We start from the raw sequence: 19,311 nt of genomic DNA on the forward strand, positions 1-19,311 counted from the left end.
CACCTTCACTGATTGGCTTCTGTTTCAGTTATAAAGATGTAATGGAGAATTGGACAAAATTAGTAGGGAACATACAGTAACAACCTGCAAATGCCCAAATGTGGGGAGTAATCTAATGTGAAGGACACAATAAATTTGTTAATGCAGGGGGGGGGAAAAATAGGATGGAGTTAATTTCTTCAGCATACATAACATTCAGTAAGCTTCTAGTTTAAAATTAGGGCTGCCCCGCATAAATTTTTGAAAGGTATGTTATATTTTCAAATCTGAGAGCATTATAAACAAAGGCAAAGAAACTGCTTATCTTATCTTTATGTGGGGGAAAATCAATTCAAGAAAGAATCTGCCATTAATAAGGAAGATGCTGGAGATGAGAAGAATGTGTATGCCCAGCAAGTCTATCTTCCTGCCAAGAGGAGGTTGTTTCTTAAAGTGCTTTCATCAGTCTTTATGGGCCAAATTGTGATATCTTTATTCAAGTTGTGTAGTAGCTTACTCCTCTAATTGATTTTGGTGTGACTACTCACCAAATAAGGTATAATCAATTTGAATAAGGTTACTAGAATCTGACCCTAATTGTCTCATGTAATGGGGAATTCTGCACCTTTCTTGGGCATTTATTCCACATTCTCACACATCTCTGTTTGATAACTTTTCCTACCATTTAGCTATTACTTCAGTTATTTTACTTATATCCCCATTTACTACTCTAACCACTCTCCCTTGTTCAGATCTTACAAATATTTTTAGACAGCAATGTTATTCCCCCATCTGTCTATTTAGTTCCTTTCCTTTTTTCTCATTATTCAATGCCTCTGCAGCCCCCTAATTACACTTATTGATTTTCTTGGATATCCCTCCCACTTATCTATCTGTTGGTATTGAGGTACTGAGACTAAACAAAAACTAAACACAACTAAACAAAATGTGGAACATTTTAGGTGTAGTTCCACAATGGAATGGGAATTGAAGGTTGTCCATTCCTCACATTATTGAGTCTACTAAGAGGGACTGTCATGTCCCTGCTCCATGACATAGCACTTTTTGTCTCTGGGGAATATTATTATTTATATTATGGTAATGCTCACAGCCCACAATCAGAATTGTAGCCCATTTGTTCCAGATATAAACACATGCTGAGGAAAAGTGAAAGTGCAAGAGGCCATTATCAGGCTGTGCTATCCTTGCAGTCAAATAGTAAATTTAAAACTGTCTTTTTTTTTTTACAACTGTTATCACCTGCCCCACATGACGGTTAATAATTTTTCAAATTGATTCTTACTTTGTGACCACATTTCTGACCTTTCTAGATTTCTTTGTATCGCTCAGTCTCCATGATGTTCACCTCACAATTTGACGTATCTCACTGAGCAACATCTCCGCATCTCCGCATCTAGCTCCTTGTTACAAGGATTTTCTCTCCCTATAGATTTGTACTAGCATATTTTAGTTGTTGTTGTAATAAAATTAATACTAGTGACAATACTAAGGGGCCAATCCTGCAATTCACTCCTCTGCCCTCTTGAATCCCTGCTGGCTTCAATGAGGGCTCTTTGCAGATGCAGCAGCATGCCTGTATGTAGTGAATTATGGGAGCAGAACCAAAGTCAGTATCATCGTCAAGATGATAGGCTCTTTAGTTCCTCTTCCAGATTATGTATTGTTATCTCTTTTGATCCAGGCACCTAGCCCATTTTCAGTGTCTGGTGGGTTGTTTGCATCTGGTGGAGACATTGATAATGGAATCAGATATTTCTTTGATGCAATCTTGTTTATTTACAAAAAATGCACACAAAATCCCATTTTCCTGAACACAGTAGGAACCAAACAACAGGAGGCAGTTTCTTTGCTTACAGTTCCAGGCCTGCCTTTCCAGCCAGCACCCTGCTCAAAAAGCGCTCTCTCTCTCTCAGGACCATGCTCCCAGTGCTTCTGCGGCTGCTTCTGGTGTTAAGACACAAACACCTTCACCAAACAATACCCAGCCACACACCCCGCACTTGTTTGCATTCATTCTGCAGCAAAACACCTCCATCCATAGCTCAGATTCTCTGACTGCCTTATATGTGGCCTGTGTTTTGGATGGTGGCTCCTATTGGTTCAGCTATTTTGCTTTAATAAGGAGCTTAACTGTTTCTTACATTTATCCTGAATGAAGGGAGTCTCTCACACCCATCAGCTTCAGTGAGGTTTCACCCTATCTCTGTCATAAGCGTTATATGTGGAAACAAGAGCTACACTTTTAATTACTCTAAATTAGTAAAACAAGCAATGTGGATGCTTTGTAAAAATTTAGTTTACATCTGAAATGTATTCATAAAATTGGATACAAATAAAGAATGTAGCAAAGATGGAGGTTGTAACATTGTCATGCTGTCCTATATTTCGGAGTGAAGATTGCTGTGGTTTTTCCATAAAATTTAATATTGTATATTATAAATATCAATTGAATATGTACATTCTTGGTAGTTACATTGAGAATATTGTCTTACTTTTTACTACAGTGAGGGGAAGTTCCTTCAAGAAAGGACACAACATATTTTCTAGAAGAGAGTATGTCTGGAATACAATGTTGTCACAGCATAAGGGCTCCTGCTGATAGATGAATGCTAAAGAGAAACTAAGACTTTGCCTCAGTGTTTATTTTTAAAGCAGAAAGCATTGATCCTTTCACAGTATTCTATTACCAAAACAGTTTATTCCCATTATATTAAGTGACTGATGGAAATGTTATAGTGACTGATGGATTTTGTGGGGTGAACTTACTCTAACATAATTGGAAAACTGTATCCCTATTTGCTCTTTGACATAGTCAGTCAGAAAACAGCTCATCTGTTAAAAAAAAAAAAAAACTTTTAAAATACTGTATTTTGTATGTAAGATGGTTTCTGCCAGCTAAGTTTTTTGTCTTGTAGTTTTACAATTAGGCATGCAGAAATTATATGGATTTGATTTAGTATACTGAAAATATTAATTGTAGACATGTATGGCATGTCCTATGCTAGACATACCCTAGCTTCTGCTGACAAACTGGGTGTTCTCATTTCTCTCCTACCTGGCACAAAGTGTGGCTGCTTACAACAGACCTCAATTAACAGACCAATTAGGCTTTGCATAGTTTGTCCAGGCTTATGTGGCCTTTCCTGTATTTTGAAGGGCAGCTTCTTCTGCACATTAAGTAGCAAGTTGTTAAATTAAAACATATTTAGTTCTATATTTTGATAAACACTATCTGTATCATTCCATTTGCTTTTCTAACTAGTATAATCAGAAATTAGAACTGATTAGGTAAGCACATTTATATATGCTTCTAGTGCATTGAAAACAACTGAAGTTGGGCGGTGAAAGTATATTTATGCCCCATATGTTGTGTTAGCCATTTTTAAGGAGTTGCCTATATCCATGAGAGGATACTTCCCTGCCTAACTTCATGCACCTAGACCTTGGTCTTTCAAATGCTTATGCACTTGTTTAATTTTACTCAGATGAATAGTTGCTTTGACTTTAGTGGGATTATTCATGTGAGTAAAGTTAAGCATGTGTATTGGTGTTTTCATGACTGGGCCTCTGGTGTTACCCTAAATTTTAGATGCCAATTATGTTACCTACAAATTTGCATGGGGCTCTTTGCGCCTTGAGCACAAGCCCACCAGTTATGTTAGCCTATGATAGGGCTTCTAATTTAACAAACGGGTAACAAGGTTCTGGCCCGTCCTAAAGGAATTGCCAGGGTGTTACTGGGGGCCTGTCTACAACCTGCAGAGGGCTCCCCAGAGCAAGCTATTTTAGCTAACCCCTGAAAGGGCACGGATACAGTCTTCCGCTCAAGGATTGACCCACATAAGCAGAAATTCTTCAAAAACAAAAGATTTATTTATTTAACAGAAATAAAAAAATACAGAGAGTTTAAAGCAAGAAAAGATACATAGGACATTAATAAAACGCAATAGAATTACGTTTAAGAATTATACAATAAAGCAGTGCAACAAAATAAAATACACAGGAGACTTAGACTATGTAGCATTTACAATGTAATAGGCATATAGAGACCCCGCATATACAAAGGCTTTAGTCTTGGTGTTCAAATCTAATACTGTACTTAATACAAGGTAGTATACGCGGCCTCTATATATACATCTGAGAAACCATTATCATATTCACAGATTAAAAATAAAATGTTTACTTAACACTAACATTACGACTTAACACTAACCACTTAACACCTAACATTTAATATCTAATCATATAACATTTAACATACCATGAGCGGTGATCAGCTGGTCGCAAGATGGGTAGGGGAGATCTCATTCCGAAGCACAGGCATCCAGCTTTATTGACAGACATACCCAGACACCCTTGAACAAAAAATGGTAAAATCAGACTTACACTCTATCTTCTTAATTCCCTCTGACCCGTCTCAGGGGTCCTTCTGCTCTGTCAGTATCTGGAGATCATGGTGTCAGCACCTGGAGACGATGGTTGCTGCTGCTGCAGGCGTAGCGGCAGTTGCTGGCTGTTGCTGCAAGCAGTTGCTGCTGATTGCGCTTCTATGAAAGTCGTTGCCATGGTGACCTTTAGAATTCTGCTGCTGTTTTTTTGGGTAACTGTTTTCCGGAATCTTCTTAAGATGCTGCTGCAGTTGTCTCAGCCTCTGCTGTTCTGGTTGCTGCTTGAGGCTTCTGATCTTCACAAGCCCCCAAAACCCCACACTTTCAGCCTGGTAGCTGTTGGCCTTATATACTAGTTGCTCTCTCAAGGTCAGCTCATCTCAGCTAATCAGCTTCTAGCTTTTCTAGCACCTCCCCATTATGTCATACCTATTTTTAGATACATAGCTCCTCCCCCTGAGAACATCTTGGGTAGAACACCTCTCCCTGATGCCATCTTGGGTAGAGCTCCTTCCCCTGTGTTTAGAGAATTTTCCACTCTCTAAATTTAAACTATGTCATCCCCATCACCGCCATTTTGTCTGCCATGTTGGATTCTCTAATTTTACACTATAATTAATTTCTACTTATCTAGAGCCTAAATCTTAGAACTAATTACTGCTTTATGCAAATCAAAGTGTCCTGATACTGTCATCACCTTAACTATGTAAATTGAGAGAAGTGAATTTTAACAGTGTTTTTAAACCCCCTCTGAGGTTTTTCTCTGCTGGTCTCTATCAAGATGCTGCAATGTTTTTCAAAACAGCTAAAACAAAATTTCTTGTTACCCTGGAGCCAAGGATAGATGCTTTTTTTCTCCTTTTAGTTATAAATGAAATAAATAAATGCAGCTTTAACTGTCTCACCTGCACTCTGACCACTAATCCACATCTGCTAAGATTACTTCTAACAAGGGCTGTCAAGCGATTAAAAAAATTAATTGCAATTAATCGTGATTAAAAAATGAATTATGATTAATCGTGCTGTTAATAATACCACACCATTTATTTAAATATTTGTGGATGTTTTCTACCAATTACAACACACAATACAACGTGTACAGTGCTCAGTTTATATTTATTTTTATAACAAATATTTGCACTGTTAAAAAACAAAAGAAATATTTTTAAATTCCCATATTGCAAGTGCCGTAGTGGAATCTCTTTATCATGAAAGTTGAATTTACAAATGTAGAATTATGTAAAAAAAAAAACCCCTGCATTCAAAAATAAAACAATGTAAAACTTTAGAGCCTGCCAGTCCACTCAGTCCTACTTCTTGTTCAGCCAATTGCTCAGAGAAACAAATGTGTGTATGTTTTCTGGAGATAACGCTGCTCACTTCTTGTTTACAGTGTCACCTGAAAGTGAGAACAGACGTTCACATGGCACTGTTGTAGCCAGTGTCACAAGATATTTAAGTGCCAAATGCCCTAAAGATTCATATGTCCTTTCATCCTTCAACCACCATTTCAGAGGACATGCATCATTCTGCTCGATGACAATCCAAAGCAGTGCGGCCCGACGCATGTTCATTTTCATCATCTGAGTCAGATGCCACCAGCAGAAGATTGATTTTCTTTTTTGGTGGTTCAGGCTCTGTAGTTTTCACATCAGTGTTGCTCTTTTAAGACTTCTGAAAGCATGTTCCACATGTAGTCCCTCTCAGATTTTGGAAGGCACTTCAGTTTCTTAAACCTTGGGTTAGATGCTGTCTCTATCTTTAGAAATCTCACATTAGTATCTTCTTTGCATTTTGTCAAATCTGCAGTGAAAGTGTTCTTAAAATGAACAATATGTGCTGGGTCACTATTCGAGACTTCTGTAACATGAAATATATGGTGGAATGCGGGTAGAATAGAGCAGGAGACATACAGTTCTCCCCCCAAGAGTTCAGTCACAAATTTAATTAATGCATTTTTTTTAACGAGCATCTTCAACATGGAAGCATGTCCTTGGAATGGTGGCCAAAGCATGAAGGGGCATATGAATGTTTAGCATATCTGGCATGTAAATACATTGTAATGCTGGCTACAAAAGTGTGAATGCCTGTTCTCACTTACAGGTGACACTGTAAATAATAAGCAGGCAGTATTATCTCCCGTAAATGTAAACAAGCAGGCAGTATTATCTCCCGTAAATGTAAACAAACTTGTTTGTCTTCGCGATTCGCTGAACAAGAAGGAGGACTGAGTGGACTTGTTGGCTCTAAAGTATTACATTAGTTAGTTTTTGAGTGCAGTTATGGAACAAAAAAAATCTACTTTGTAAGTTACACTTTCACGATAAAGAGATTGCACTATAGCACTTGTATGAGGTGAATTGAAAAATACTATTTCTTTTTTTTATCATCTTTAGAGTGCACATATTAATAATCAAAACTAATAATATAAAGTAAGCACTGTACACTTTGTATTCTGTGTTGTAATTGAAATCAATATATTTGAAAATGTAGAAAAACATCCAAAAATATTTAATAAATTTCACTTGGTTTTCTGTTGCTTAACAGTGCAATTAAAACTGCGATTAATTTTTTGAGTTAATTGCGTGAGTTAACTGTGATTAATTGACAGCCCTACTTCTAACATTCAAAATCTCCTCAAATAGCCACTTTAAAAAAAAAAAAGGCCAGAAAGTGTTTCTCTTTTCTTCCAAAATAAGAAATTTACCTTTATAGTTACACTGGTCTATCTTTACATTTCTGTATTTCAAGTGTCTACATTTTTAGAATTCAGCTTGCTTCACCTTCCTTCTGTTGTGCTACATTTTTCACTTAGTAAATTATTTATTATTTAAACATGGGTAACATAATGAGAATCATACTACTGTGCTTTAGCAATAATCTAGTTCTTTGCTCATGTTGAACTGCTTAGCCTTTTGGCCACTTGGTTTATCCACCTGGAGAAAACTAGGTTATTGCCTCATAGAAGAATGATGCATATACAGTTTAAATACCATGACTGTATTCATAGATGTGCACTGTACATAATATACAGATGTTTTAAAGATGTTAAATTATTATTTTTAGGATCCTGCCACATCAGACTCAGATTCCACAGCAGCAGACTGCAGGTCAGTACAAAAAAAATGCTGAAAGTTCAGGTGATAATGGGCAGCACTGAGCACCCAATACTTACTCAACCTTTGGCGTGTGGAAACAATTTTGAAATGTTATAAGATGTTGCGAAATTATAGTTCCAGTTTTCATGGAGAAATCACTGGAAACATTTGGCAGGGGACAGCTTGAGAGGAGGCAGAAAGGTTACAGTGCAAGTGGGACTAGTAACACAGATCCAGTGAAGTTAAAACAGAGATCTTCTTACATAGACTAGCCTCTCACCCCAACAGCTAGCCACATCTAATTTCATCTTGCTACTGTCAAGAACAGTGAGTGATAAAACAGCACTTTTGTCTTGCTTTTACTAGATATAAACAATGGAGATTGGGGAATTTCTGGGCAGAACAATTAAATCCATGGTGTAGATTTCCATTGGCCTTCGTGAATGAACTCCATCTGTCTAGAGCGCAAAAATGCGTGGCATCAGCTGCTTATCTTCGGTTAGCATCTCTGATTTGAGAGAGAAATCTACATTTGTAGGAAAGAGGATAAGAATCATACTAGGAAAATACAGTGGCCAAAATGGGTGGGTTGTTCAGAGTGTATGCTAGGGACAACCAACTCTGAGATTGCTCTTGGGAGGGAAAGTATCCACAACAACGGAAACAAGAGTTATACGTATCATAATGTGTGTGCACCTCTTAGACAAAGGTTTGTCTTATATGTAAGAAACCCTTGTTTGGTGTTTTCATTCAAAATTCTTCTTCTTCATTACTGCTTTCGGGGATTAAAGGAGAATTTCGTATGACAACATTTCAAAGATTTGAGGCAAGTATATAATAGATGTTTATGCCCTTGTGTTTTTTAGTTATCTAAGAATTAAAAACACATGTATAAAATTTGATAATTCTGCACAATATCATTACATGGCTTTACTTGTGTTTTCAGATAATTTTAAGAAAGTGGTAGGTGGCACAGTGGTTCTCTGTCCTGAGACTTAGGGTTTAAATTTAGTGAAGTTCATCCCACAGAGAAAAGTGTGTTTTGGTCAGTTGTAAGAACACCACACAATTCAGCCTTTTAAAAAAACCAACAAAAATTAGTTTCCACTCAAAAGAAACCAAGTTTTAGACAAGGTCAGATTGAAGTGCCTGGTTCTAGACAGAAGAAACTTGCACAGCTTTTACTGTTCTTTTTGAGAGCATTTGAAAATGATGTGTCCCCTTTTGTTCAATATTTATGTTACTAGCAACTATACAGTGTTGCTATTTCATGGAAACTTAGCGGCAGATATTCTTTCCAGAAACTGATTTGGAACTATGGATGTGCTGGCAAATAGAAGGAATAGAAATAGTTACTGAAGTTGCTATTCTCACTGTGGAGGTCAGTGTTCAAGGAGTAATTGGACTACCTGAAGCATCCATGTCCTCTGCACCTAGAAGCTGATAGCACTCCTCACTCTACTTGGCAACTTCTGCCCCATAATTTAGATCTCTAGCAATTGGGGGTAAAATTCCTGTGAAATATTAGTAAATTGTTAGTAAATGGGAATGATGGTGAAAATCCCAGTCTTTGCTCATTTGAGTGGAAACAAAAGAGGATCAGCAGCAGAAGAGGACATTACAATGGGAATGAAATCTGCCATCATGTCCCCTACCTTATCTGATCAGAAAGATGTTTCATTTTGCAATTCATGTTCGAGGTTGTTGACCAGATATTATACGTCCCTTCCTTCCCTTTCTCTCAAATAAGAAGTGCTTGTTCTGACATTCCCAAAGTTAGCTCTCACATGACTGTCTATTTGGGCCAGATGTTCTGGTGTGTTCCATCATGTCTCTTTTAGGGAAATAGCCACATCAGGCTAGCTACACGTTTTCCTATAGCTTCCAAGAGTTTGGCAGTTAAAAACCACACAAAGAAACCCAGGAAAACAGGAGTCCCTACACTCACCGGCTCCCAGGAGAATCAGACTTTGAGAGCGCCCCGGCCTCCCCTACCCTGCTTTTTACCCCTCCTTGCTAGCTTGCGGCTACTTTGGAGAAAGGGATTTAGGGTCTTTTCTTCTCTAATCCCCGTCCCTTGCCACACTTGCAGGGACCTTGGGAGGGAATTGCCATCATAGCTCAGTGCACATGAAACACACACCCCTACCTCAGCAGCAGTGACACAGCCTTTCCTCCTCCCCCCCCAACCCCCCCCCCCCCCAGCACACCACAGCTCCCTACCAGGCCAGGCTGCCAGGGACTCATTTCAGTACTGGTAGGGACCAACCTCTGTGCCCCAGGACAGGACCATGAACAGGTTTCCCATCCCCACCCTTCCTAAACAGCACCCTTGGCCTATGCCACACTCCCTGATCCCCACCCTTGGCCTATGCCACACTCCTTATCCCTCCCTGCCAGCACACGGCTTCCTGCAGCATTGAGAGGAGCTGCTGAGAGTTTCAGCTAGAGGGCAGAGTGGGACCCAGGTGCCAGCCATGCTCCTGTCAGAGGCTCTGCTCACCACTGCTTCTCTTCCTACTCCTGCTGGCCCCTGGCACCACAAGAAGCTGCTATGGGTTCTGCCAGGTTGAGGTCCTGAGTTTTGGCTGCTCTCTCAGCCATGTGAGAGCGTGTTAAGTACCAGGTTGCTGCACAGATGCGCAGCTTAAAGGGAACATTGACGGGGACCCTGTCCATCTGTGTTTGTCCAGCACCTAGCACCACAATCCAATTGGGGCTTCTGGGCACCCCCATAATATAACTAATACATAATTATTGGTGTATTTTGCATTACTCATGAATACTTTTTCCAGGAATATATTGCCCCCCCCACCTTTTTTTTAAATATGGGGTGAGAGGGTTTGCGATTAGTAAGGCCACAAAGAATTTGCACAGGATGAGTAAAATCAAATCCTTGTCCATGGTGTGTACATTAATTGTTATATATACACTCAACACAATGCTACCTACAAGATAGGTACACCTCTACAACTGTGGTTACTTTCCTCCCTAGCAAGGGTGGGCAAACTTTTTGGCCCGAGGGCCACATCGGGGTATGGAAATTGTATGGCGAGCCATGAATGCTCACAAAATTGGGGGTAGGAGTGTGGGCTCTGGCTGGGGGTGCAGGCTCTTGGGTGCGGCCAGAAGGAGTTCAGGGTTCAGGAGGGGGCTCCGGGTTGAGGTGTGGGGGGAGCAGGATGGTTCTGGCTGGGGGCGTGGGCTCTGGGTACAAGAAGGGGCTCTGGGATCGACTGGTTTGGAGGGAGGGAGATCAGGGCTGTGGCAGGGGAGAGCGGAATGGGGAGGGCAGGGGGGCAGGCTCCAGCCGCTTACTGCAAGCAGCTCCCAGAAGCATGCCCCCCCCTCCGGCTCTGAGGTGCAGCCAGGCGGCATTGCATGCTGCCCTGTCCGCCTGGCCATGCCTCCGTGTACTACATAGGAGCCGGAGGGAAGGTCATTCCAGCTGCTTTCTGGGTGCCATGCGAAGTGGAACAAGCCCCGGACCACACTCCCAGGTGGAAGCTGAGGTCCAGATGGGGCCCATGGGCCCATACTTTGCCCACCCCTGCTCTATAGGCTGGGACAGGCAGCACTCAGCATCACTTTTCACTGCACGTGGGTGAGTTAGTGCATATATCACTTTTTTCATCTCCAGTTCAAGCACCCTTTGGGTCAAGCTCATAGTGATGGAGAAAACAACCCCTTCTCTTGCATTGGTCAGTCCCTTTCTTTCCCTTTCCACTCATTTTATTGGATGACAATTGAACCTTCTTCTATGGTCTGGTTGTACAGGGAAAAGTTGCACCCCGTGATGTAATGCAAGTCCTTCCCTGACATTATGGCACATGGCAGTTGCAAGATGTCTTCTAACTGGAAATCTATCACCTGCATTAGCAGAAGAATGGATTTTTAGTATGTCGTTGACTTTGACTAGGACGTAGGAACTTGGACATTTTACCCAGTGTCATTATCAAATTAGCGTAACTATATTCCACTATTTTCAAATGGAATTTTTACACATACAAAACATTTACAGGTCAGGAAAGTTACAGAAATAGTTTCCCTTTTTGATTTGAAGAGTTAAGAAATTGAATTTCTATCAAAAATATAAATAATATTGTAACTGTTCAACAAAATATAAATAACTGAGCACTTGATTTTAAGAGGCCCCGTAGACACCACTAATTAGTATTTAATGAGAGGGAGGAGAGAATATGGCTAGTAACTGTCCTTTTTCACTAACTGTTTGAATACCCACTAAACAAATTTTCCACTGTATGTGTTACCTCATGAGGACTTCTGAAAGTATGACAACTAGACTAATATTTGCCAACACTGATGTTGTACTTTCAACAGAGGGTGGAATTGTGCCAAGATAAAAACAATTGGGGAGAGATAAAAACTAGGGCTGTCAAGTGATTAAAATATTAATCGCTATTAATCACACTGTTAAACAATAATAGAATACCATTTATTTAAATATTTGTGGATGTTTTCCACATTTTCAAATATATTGAATTCAATTTCAACACAGAATACAAAGTGTACAGTGCTCACTTTATATTTATTTTTTATTATAAATATTTGCACTGTAAAAATAGTATTTTTAAATTCACTTAATACAAGTACTGTAGTGCAATTTCTTTGACATGAAAGTTGACCTTACAAATGTAGAATTATGCACAAAAAATAACTTCATTCAAAAATACAAATAATGTCAAACTTTAGAGCCTGCAAGTCTACTCAGTCCTACTTCTTGTTCAGCCAATTGCTCAGACAAACAATTTTGTTTATATGTTTAGGAGACAATGCTGCCCACTTCTTGTTTACAGTATCACCTGAAAATGAGAAGAGGCATTCTCATGGCACTGTTTTAGCCGGCGTTGCAAGATATTTATGTGCCAGATGCGCTAAAGATTCATATGGCCCTTCATGCTTCAACCACCATTCCAGAGGACATGCGTACATGCTGATGATGGAGTCTGCTCAATAACGATCCAAAGTAATGCAGACTGACTTATGTTCATTTTCATCATCCGAGTCAGATGCCACCAGCAGAAAGTTGATTTTCTTTTTTGGTGGTTCGGGTTCTGTAATTTCTGCATTGGAGTGTTGCTCTTTATAAGACTTCTGAAAGCATGCTCCACACCTCGTCCCTCTCAGATTTTGGAAGGCACTTCAAATTCTTAAACCTTGGATCAAGTGCTCCAGATATCTTTAGAAATCTCACGTTAGTATCTTCTTTGCATTTTGTCAAATCTGCAATGAGTGTGTTCTTAAAATGAACAACATGCTGAGTCATCATATGAAACTGCTATAACATGAAATATATGACAGAATGCAGGTAAAACACATAGCAGGAAACATAGGAGTTCCCCCAAGGAGTTCAGTCACAAATCTAATTAATGAATGATTTATTTAATGAGCGTCATCAGCATGGAAGCATGCCCTCCAGAATGGTGGCCAAAGCATGAAGGGGCATACGAATGTTTAGCATATCTGGCATATAAATACCTTGCAATGTCAGCTACAGAAGTGCCATGCGAAAGCCTTTTCTCACTTTCAGGTGACACTGTGAATAAGAAGCGGGCAGCATTACCTCCTGTCAATGTAAACAAACTTGTTTGTCTTATTGATTGGCTGAACAAGAAGTAGGACTGAGTGAACTTGTAGGCTTTGAAGTTTTACATTGTTTTGTTTTTGAGTGCAGTAATGGAACAAAAAAAATCTGCATTTGTAAGTTGCACTTTCACAATAAAGAGACTGCACTACAGTACTTGCATGAGGTGAATTGAAAAATACTACTTTTATCATTTTTACAGTGCAAATATTTATAATAAAAATAAAGTGAGCACTGTGCACGTCGTATTCTGTGTTGTAAATGAAATCAATATATTTGAAAATGTAGAAAAACATCCAAAATATTTATTAAATTTCAATTGGTATTCTCTTGTTTAACAGTGTGATTAAAATGAGTGAGTTTAATTTTTTTAATTGTGATTAATTTTTTTGAGTTAATCGCGTGAGTTAACTGTGATTAATCGACAGCCGTAATTAAACCAAAACGTAGTAAGTCAAAACACTCAGCTAATATATGTGTTGCACTGCTGGGAATTGCAAATAAATTACCAGATGAAGAAGTACATCCCCTGTTAACTATTCCCTTTTATTCCTTAGCCAGCTGGCAAAATCCATGCTACCTACCTTGGGCTGTTGGTTTAACAAAATTATCAGATATTCTTGTAATACAGAAATTGTCTTAAAAATAAAGATATGCAGGAATTCCCAATTTGAGTTGTACACTCTCCTCTAGTCAGGTCTCTATTAGTTCTTTAGTAACAAAGAACTGGTTGGAAAACCGTTCCCAGAGAGTAGTTCACAGTCATGCTGGAACGGCATAACAAGTGGAGTTCCGGAGGGATCAGTTCTGGGTCCGGTTCTGTTCAATATCTTCATCAATGATTTAGATAATGGCATAGAGAGTACACTTATAAAGTTTGCGGATGATACCAAGCTGGGAGGGGTTGCAAGTGCTTTGGAGGATAGGATTATAATTCAAAATGATCTGGACAAACTGGAGAAATGGTCTGAAGTAAATAGGATGAAATTCAATAAGGACAAATGCAAAGTAGTCCAGTTAGGAAGGAACAATCAGTTGCACACATACAAAATGGGACATGACTGTCTAGGAAAGAGTACTGCGGAAAAGGGAGTACTGGGGGTCATAGTAGACCACAAGCTAAATATGAGTCAACAGTGTAACACTGTTGCAAAAAAAGCGATCATCATTCTGGGACGTATTAGCAGGAAAAGTAAGCAAGACATGAGAAGTAATTCTTCCGCTCTACTCCGCACTGATTAGGCCTCAATTGGAGTATTGTGTCCAGTTCTGGGTGCCACATTTCAGGAAAGATGTGGACAAATTGGAGAAAGTCCAGAGAAGAGCAACAAAAATTATTAAAGGTCTAGAAAGCATGAGGGATGATTGAAAAAAATTGGGTTTGTTTAGTCTGGAAAAGAGAAGACTGAAAGGGGACATGATAATAGTTTAAGTACATAAAAGGTTATTACAAGAAGGAGGGAGAAAAATTGTTATTCTTAACCTCTGAGGATAGGACAAAAAGCAATGGGCTTAAATTGCAGCAAGGAAGGTTTAGGTTAGACATTAGGAAAAACTTTTTGTCAGGGTGGGTAAGCACTGGAATAAATTGCCTAGGGAGGTTGTGGAATTTCCATCATTGGAGATTTTTAAAAGCAGGTTAGACAAACACCTGTCAGGGATGGTCTAGATACTTAGTCTTGCCATGAATGCAGGGGACTGAACTAGATGATGTCTCGAGGTCCCTTCTACTCCTATGATTCTATGATTCTAGAGGGATAGATTCCCAGTCACATTGATTCTTCCCTACCCCTCTACCCAAAAATTCTTTGGTCTAGGACAGGGGTGGCCAACCTGAGGCTGAGAAGGAGCCAGAATTTACCAATGTACATTGCCAAAGAGCCACAGTAATATGTCAGTAGTTCCCCATCAGCTCCCCCCCCAACCCTGTGCCTCCTGCCAGACGGCAGCCCTGCCGATCAGCGGCTCCCATTCCCTCCCCGCACCTCCCGATCAGCTGTTTCGTGATGTGCAGGAGGCTCGGGGGGCGGGGGGGCGGAGGAGGTGGAGCAAGGGCATGGGCTCAGGGAGGGCATGGGAAGGGGTGGAGTGGGGGCAGGGCTTGAGCAGTGAGCACCCCAGGCACATTGGAAAGTTGGCGCCTGTAGCTCCAGCCCCAGTGTCGGTGCCTATACAAGGAGCCGCATATTAACTTCTGAAGAGCAGCATGTGGCTCTGGAGCCACAGGTTGGCCACCCCGGTCTAGGAGATGGAAAGTATCTTCAAAGTGAGTGGATTAAATTACTCTCCGTGGATTTCAGATAGTGTGATCGTCCTTACATCAAAAGCGTGTTGTTATTCACATCTACCATACTTGCTTACTCCAAACAAGCTAAAAGTTATTCAGGCTTGTCTAAATACAGGAATTCTAAACAGGGAAACATGTTTGAATTTGGATTCGGGTTTGGAAGAATCTGAAAAAAAAAGTGTGAAGTTGGCATACATTACATCAAACGTGGACAGTTGGGTGGCCATGGACTTGAGTTGCTGACAGTTCTAATGCATACTTTGAGTTCTGGAGGCGTAGGGAAAGGATATGTAATTCCTATTTATAATGGTGAAAATATAGTTCTGTATTCTAAAATGAGCTGTAACCATTAATGGATTATATACATTCTTATTTATTTACAGGTAAATGGTATCCCTGAAGAAAGAAAATTGACAGAAGCAATGAATTTGTAATCAGATAATGCAGTAATCATGTCTTATTTCCTTATTTGTGCAAATAATGCATGCGCTTTTCTGGAGTACAGTGTGCATGCCTACAGTATTAAGTTCTTCAGTGCCAGATTGTACAATCATTCCCATTTAACCAGTGTATCGTATCTTTTTTGTACCTTGGACATTTTTGACAATTTGTAAAACACTGATAACTTTTTATATTTGTTACATTAAGAAAACTATCTTTAAAATAAACATATTAATAAATATCAAACGTCGCACTGTTTTTATGATCAACTGAGAATTCTAAGGAAAAAGTGAGTTCTTTCAAAGTAACAGCCAGATTCAAAGATTTTTAGACTCATTTCTATAGAAATATTTGTTTAAATGTTTGATTTAGAGGGAATCAATCTAGGAAATAGTGGAAAAATTAGCTCAAAAATTATGGATCTCTGCTAAGCCAGAAGGTCTGTAGCATTACCATTTGGGGAAGATGCGCTGACATTTTGTTGGTAGGATGGCACACTTGCCTTACCAGCATCACATCTTTGCGAATCTGAAATATAATAATTTCTGACATTTCTAAAGCACCTCCCACATGTAATGCATTATTCCTTCTCACTTTCCTACTTGAGCAGTACTGAAGTTTGTGGGATATATTGAGGCTTTATTAAATGTAAAAGTAGCATTTTTATTTAGACACTCAGATACTCTAGTGAAAAGCACGATTATAAAAACCTAGATAACTGTTTTTAAAGGGGCTAAAAATGTTGAAAAATTGGTTTCCACTACTCCACAATACTTTGTTATCATTGTCAAGTTTGTCCGTACACAGGCTTTGCAGGACAAAAGTATTCAACAATCTGGCATCCACTAATCCATGCATTTCAGAAGAACATAGATAACAGATCACAGCACGCAGAAATCCATTTCTTTAAACAAACAATGTTTAGTCCATGTTGTGCCAAAATTTAAGTATTTTTCTCTTGTAGGTATGTATGTTTTTTAACACAAATTGATCATTTTGGTGATGTATTTTCTAATGTAACAATGTAGTTCAAGGCCTAAATGGCTGTATTATATATTCAGTGTGCAGTCTTTTAAAAATAATTTTTTAAAAAAAATCTTAAAATTGACAGAATACCAGTACACAATACAACTCAGAGTAACTCAGTTTCTCAAATAATATTTCTGGTAATTAGTATTTCTCTCTAATACTTATTTGCTTTACCTGGTAAAATGTAATGACTTAGAGGCATTCATCCATGCAACAAGGTACTTTTAAAAATCTGTGGCTTTGTTAAAAGGATGTAAATTTATGTCTCCGTGCATATAAATATATATTTATCAGAATATCTTCCTAATCTCCTAGGTAACATTTTCCTGAATATTTTATTAATTTCTATGACATTTCTATAATCTCCATTCAAATATGGTTGACACAAACCTTCAGAACTCCTGCAGTCATCTGGCAAAGGGGTCATCGTAGTGGATCCCCATTGAATTGGCAGGATCATGACACTGGCGCTGATATTCTGCTTTTAACTCATATTTGTGCTTTGTTTTTCCAGGATCTGTATTTTTGTTTTGCTGTTACACTAGTTAAGGCTAGCATTTCAACTTTAATAGGACACTTTGAACTTGAGGTACAAAACTGTACATGCTTTAAAACTACTATCATCTGATGGCCAATGTCTCTTGGATTCTGAGCATCTGTATTTCTTTAGTCTATAAGTACAAATTTTAAATAGCCTCCTGAGCTGGTGTGACATATCCAAAACCCAGTGTATTAATGGCATCTACCGATTTGTGAGAAAGTTGTAACAAGGCCTGCAAACTCAAACTGGTGAGCTCCGGATGGCAGCAAGAGTCTTTTCCTTACAATAGAAGTGTGTTCTCTAAAGCAGTGGCTCTCAACCTTTCCAGACTATTGTACCCCTTTTGGGAGTCTGATTTGTCTTGCATACTCCGAACTTTCACCTCACTTAAAAACTACTTGCTTACAAAATCAGACAAAAAGATACAAGTGTCACAGCACACTATTACTGACAAATTGCTTACTTTCTTATTTTTACCATATAATTATAAAATAAATCAATTGGAATATAAATATTGTACTTCCATTTCAGTGTACAGTATATAGAGCAGTATAACAAGTCATTGTCTGTATGAAATTTTAGTTTGTACTGACTTTGCTAGTGCTTTTTATGTAGCCTGTTGTAAAAAAAAAAATAGGCAAATATCTAGATCAGGGGTTCTCAACTTTTTTCTTTCTGAGGTCCCTCCAACATGATATAAAAACTCCACCGCCCACCTGTGCCACAACTGGTTTTCTGCATATAAAAGCGAGGGCCAAAGTTAGCAGGTAGCAAGCAGGGCAATTGCCTGGGGCCCCATGCCACAGGGGCCCCCACAAAGCTAAGTTGCTCAGGCTTTGGTTTCAGCCCCAGGTGGCAGGGCTCAGGGCCACGGGCTTCAGCCCAATGCAGGGGGTCTTCGGTTTTCTGCCCGGGGCCCCAGCTAGTCTAACGCTGGCCCTGCTTGGAGGACCCCCTAAAACCTGCTCACAGTCCTCCAGGGGGCCACAGAACTCTGGTTAAAAACCACTGATCTAGGTGAGTTGCTGTACCCCTGGGAAGACCTCTGCGTATGCTTAGCGGTACATGTACCCCTGATTGAGAACCACTGCTATGTAGAACAAGATGACCAAATGCCACATCCACAAGCATCAATAATATTTCAACTACTAATACTTGGGAAATAAATGATTAAGAATCATGTGATGAAGCAGAGAAACTGCCTGCCAGCACACCAGGGATTAAAGAGAACCTTTGTGCCCAGCTAGCACTGCCCCGGTATACCTGCAGCCAATTCCAGGCCTGGAGCGGGGAGAACAGGAAAGAACCTGGCTGAGTTTGGGGCTGACTGGTGAAGAGGCAGGAGCCAGCTGCCTCCCTACCTGAGAAGAAAGGTCACAAGCCTGCCAACCAAGGCAGCCACCTGGGCGTAAGCACTGTCTCTCCAGCCAAGGGAGACTGCAATGGAGACCTAAGAGCTTCTGACACCTGAGGTAATTGAGTGAAGCCCAGAGACATTTTGGGGCTCGGCCTCACTAACTTGCAGCTGCCCTGCCTGAAGGAGCCTTGGAGCGCAGCAGAGTACAGTCCAACATCCACAAGGGGCGCTATGGAAGGTGAGCCACCCAGTGAACTGGACTAGAGGGGCCACGCCCCAAACTGAAGAGACACTGGCAGGAAGTAGCCCAGGACAGTGGATTTAGACTCCAGGCCTCCTGGCCTTCCAAGCCCCGTTACAAACCATTTTACACATTTCTTCAACTGAGGCTTCCCCTTATGCTGCCTCAGAAATATCCAGAACATGAGTTGACAGACTAGCTCTGACATTCATGGATAGAGGCTGAAGAGAAAAAAGTACAATTCAATGCTTTTTATTGCTCTATAAAATAGTTCAGGAAAAGGAGCTGGGTAATAATAAATTAAGGTTGCTTATTTGTAACCAG

General features: G+C 39.8%; 1 protein-coding gene and 1 long non-coding RNA gene across 16 annotated transcripts in view; one reads left to right on the forward strand and one right to left on the reverse strand.

Annotated features, from left to right (window-relative positions):
• The window catches only part of LOC122464729, a 38,402-nt gene extending 32,959 nt beyond the window's left edge, over nt 1-5,443 (reverse strand). The window contains exon 1 of the long non-coding RNA XR_006289040.1: nt 4,387-5,443. This is a non-coding gene — a long non-coding RNA (uncharacterized LOC122464729). The remainder of the gene's footprint in view (nt 1-4,386) is intronic.
• The window catches only part of SGCE (sarcoglycan epsilon), a 66,022-nt gene extending 49,957 nt beyond the window's left edge, over nt 1-16,065 (forward strand). For 9 of the 15 annotated variants that reach the window (XM_043541179.1, XM_037890659.2, XM_037890657.2 and 6 more), the window contains 3 exons: nt 7,455-7,498; nt 8,278-8,312; nt 15,762-16,065. In XM_043541179.1, coding sequence (XP_043397114.1) covers nt 7,455-7,498; nt 8,278-8,312; nt 15,762-15,812 — 130 coding nt within the window. In that variant the 3' untranslated portion in view covers nt 15,813-16,065. The remainder of the gene's footprint in view (nt 1-7,454; nt 7,499-8,277; nt 8,313-15,761) is intronic. The other 6 variants (XM_043541180.1, XM_043541177.1, XM_043541182.1 and 3 more) reach the window with 1 other exon arrangement.
• Nucleotides 16,066-19,311: the final 3,246 nt, after the last annotated feature.

Source organism: Chelonia mydas, chromosome 2 (genome assembly GCF_015237465.2).
Source record: "Chelonia mydas isolate rCheMyd1 chromosome 2, rCheMyd1.pri.v2, whole genome shotgun sequence".
Classification (NCBI taxonomy): Eukaryota; Metazoa; Chordata; order Testudines; family Cheloniidae; genus Chelonia; species Chelonia mydas.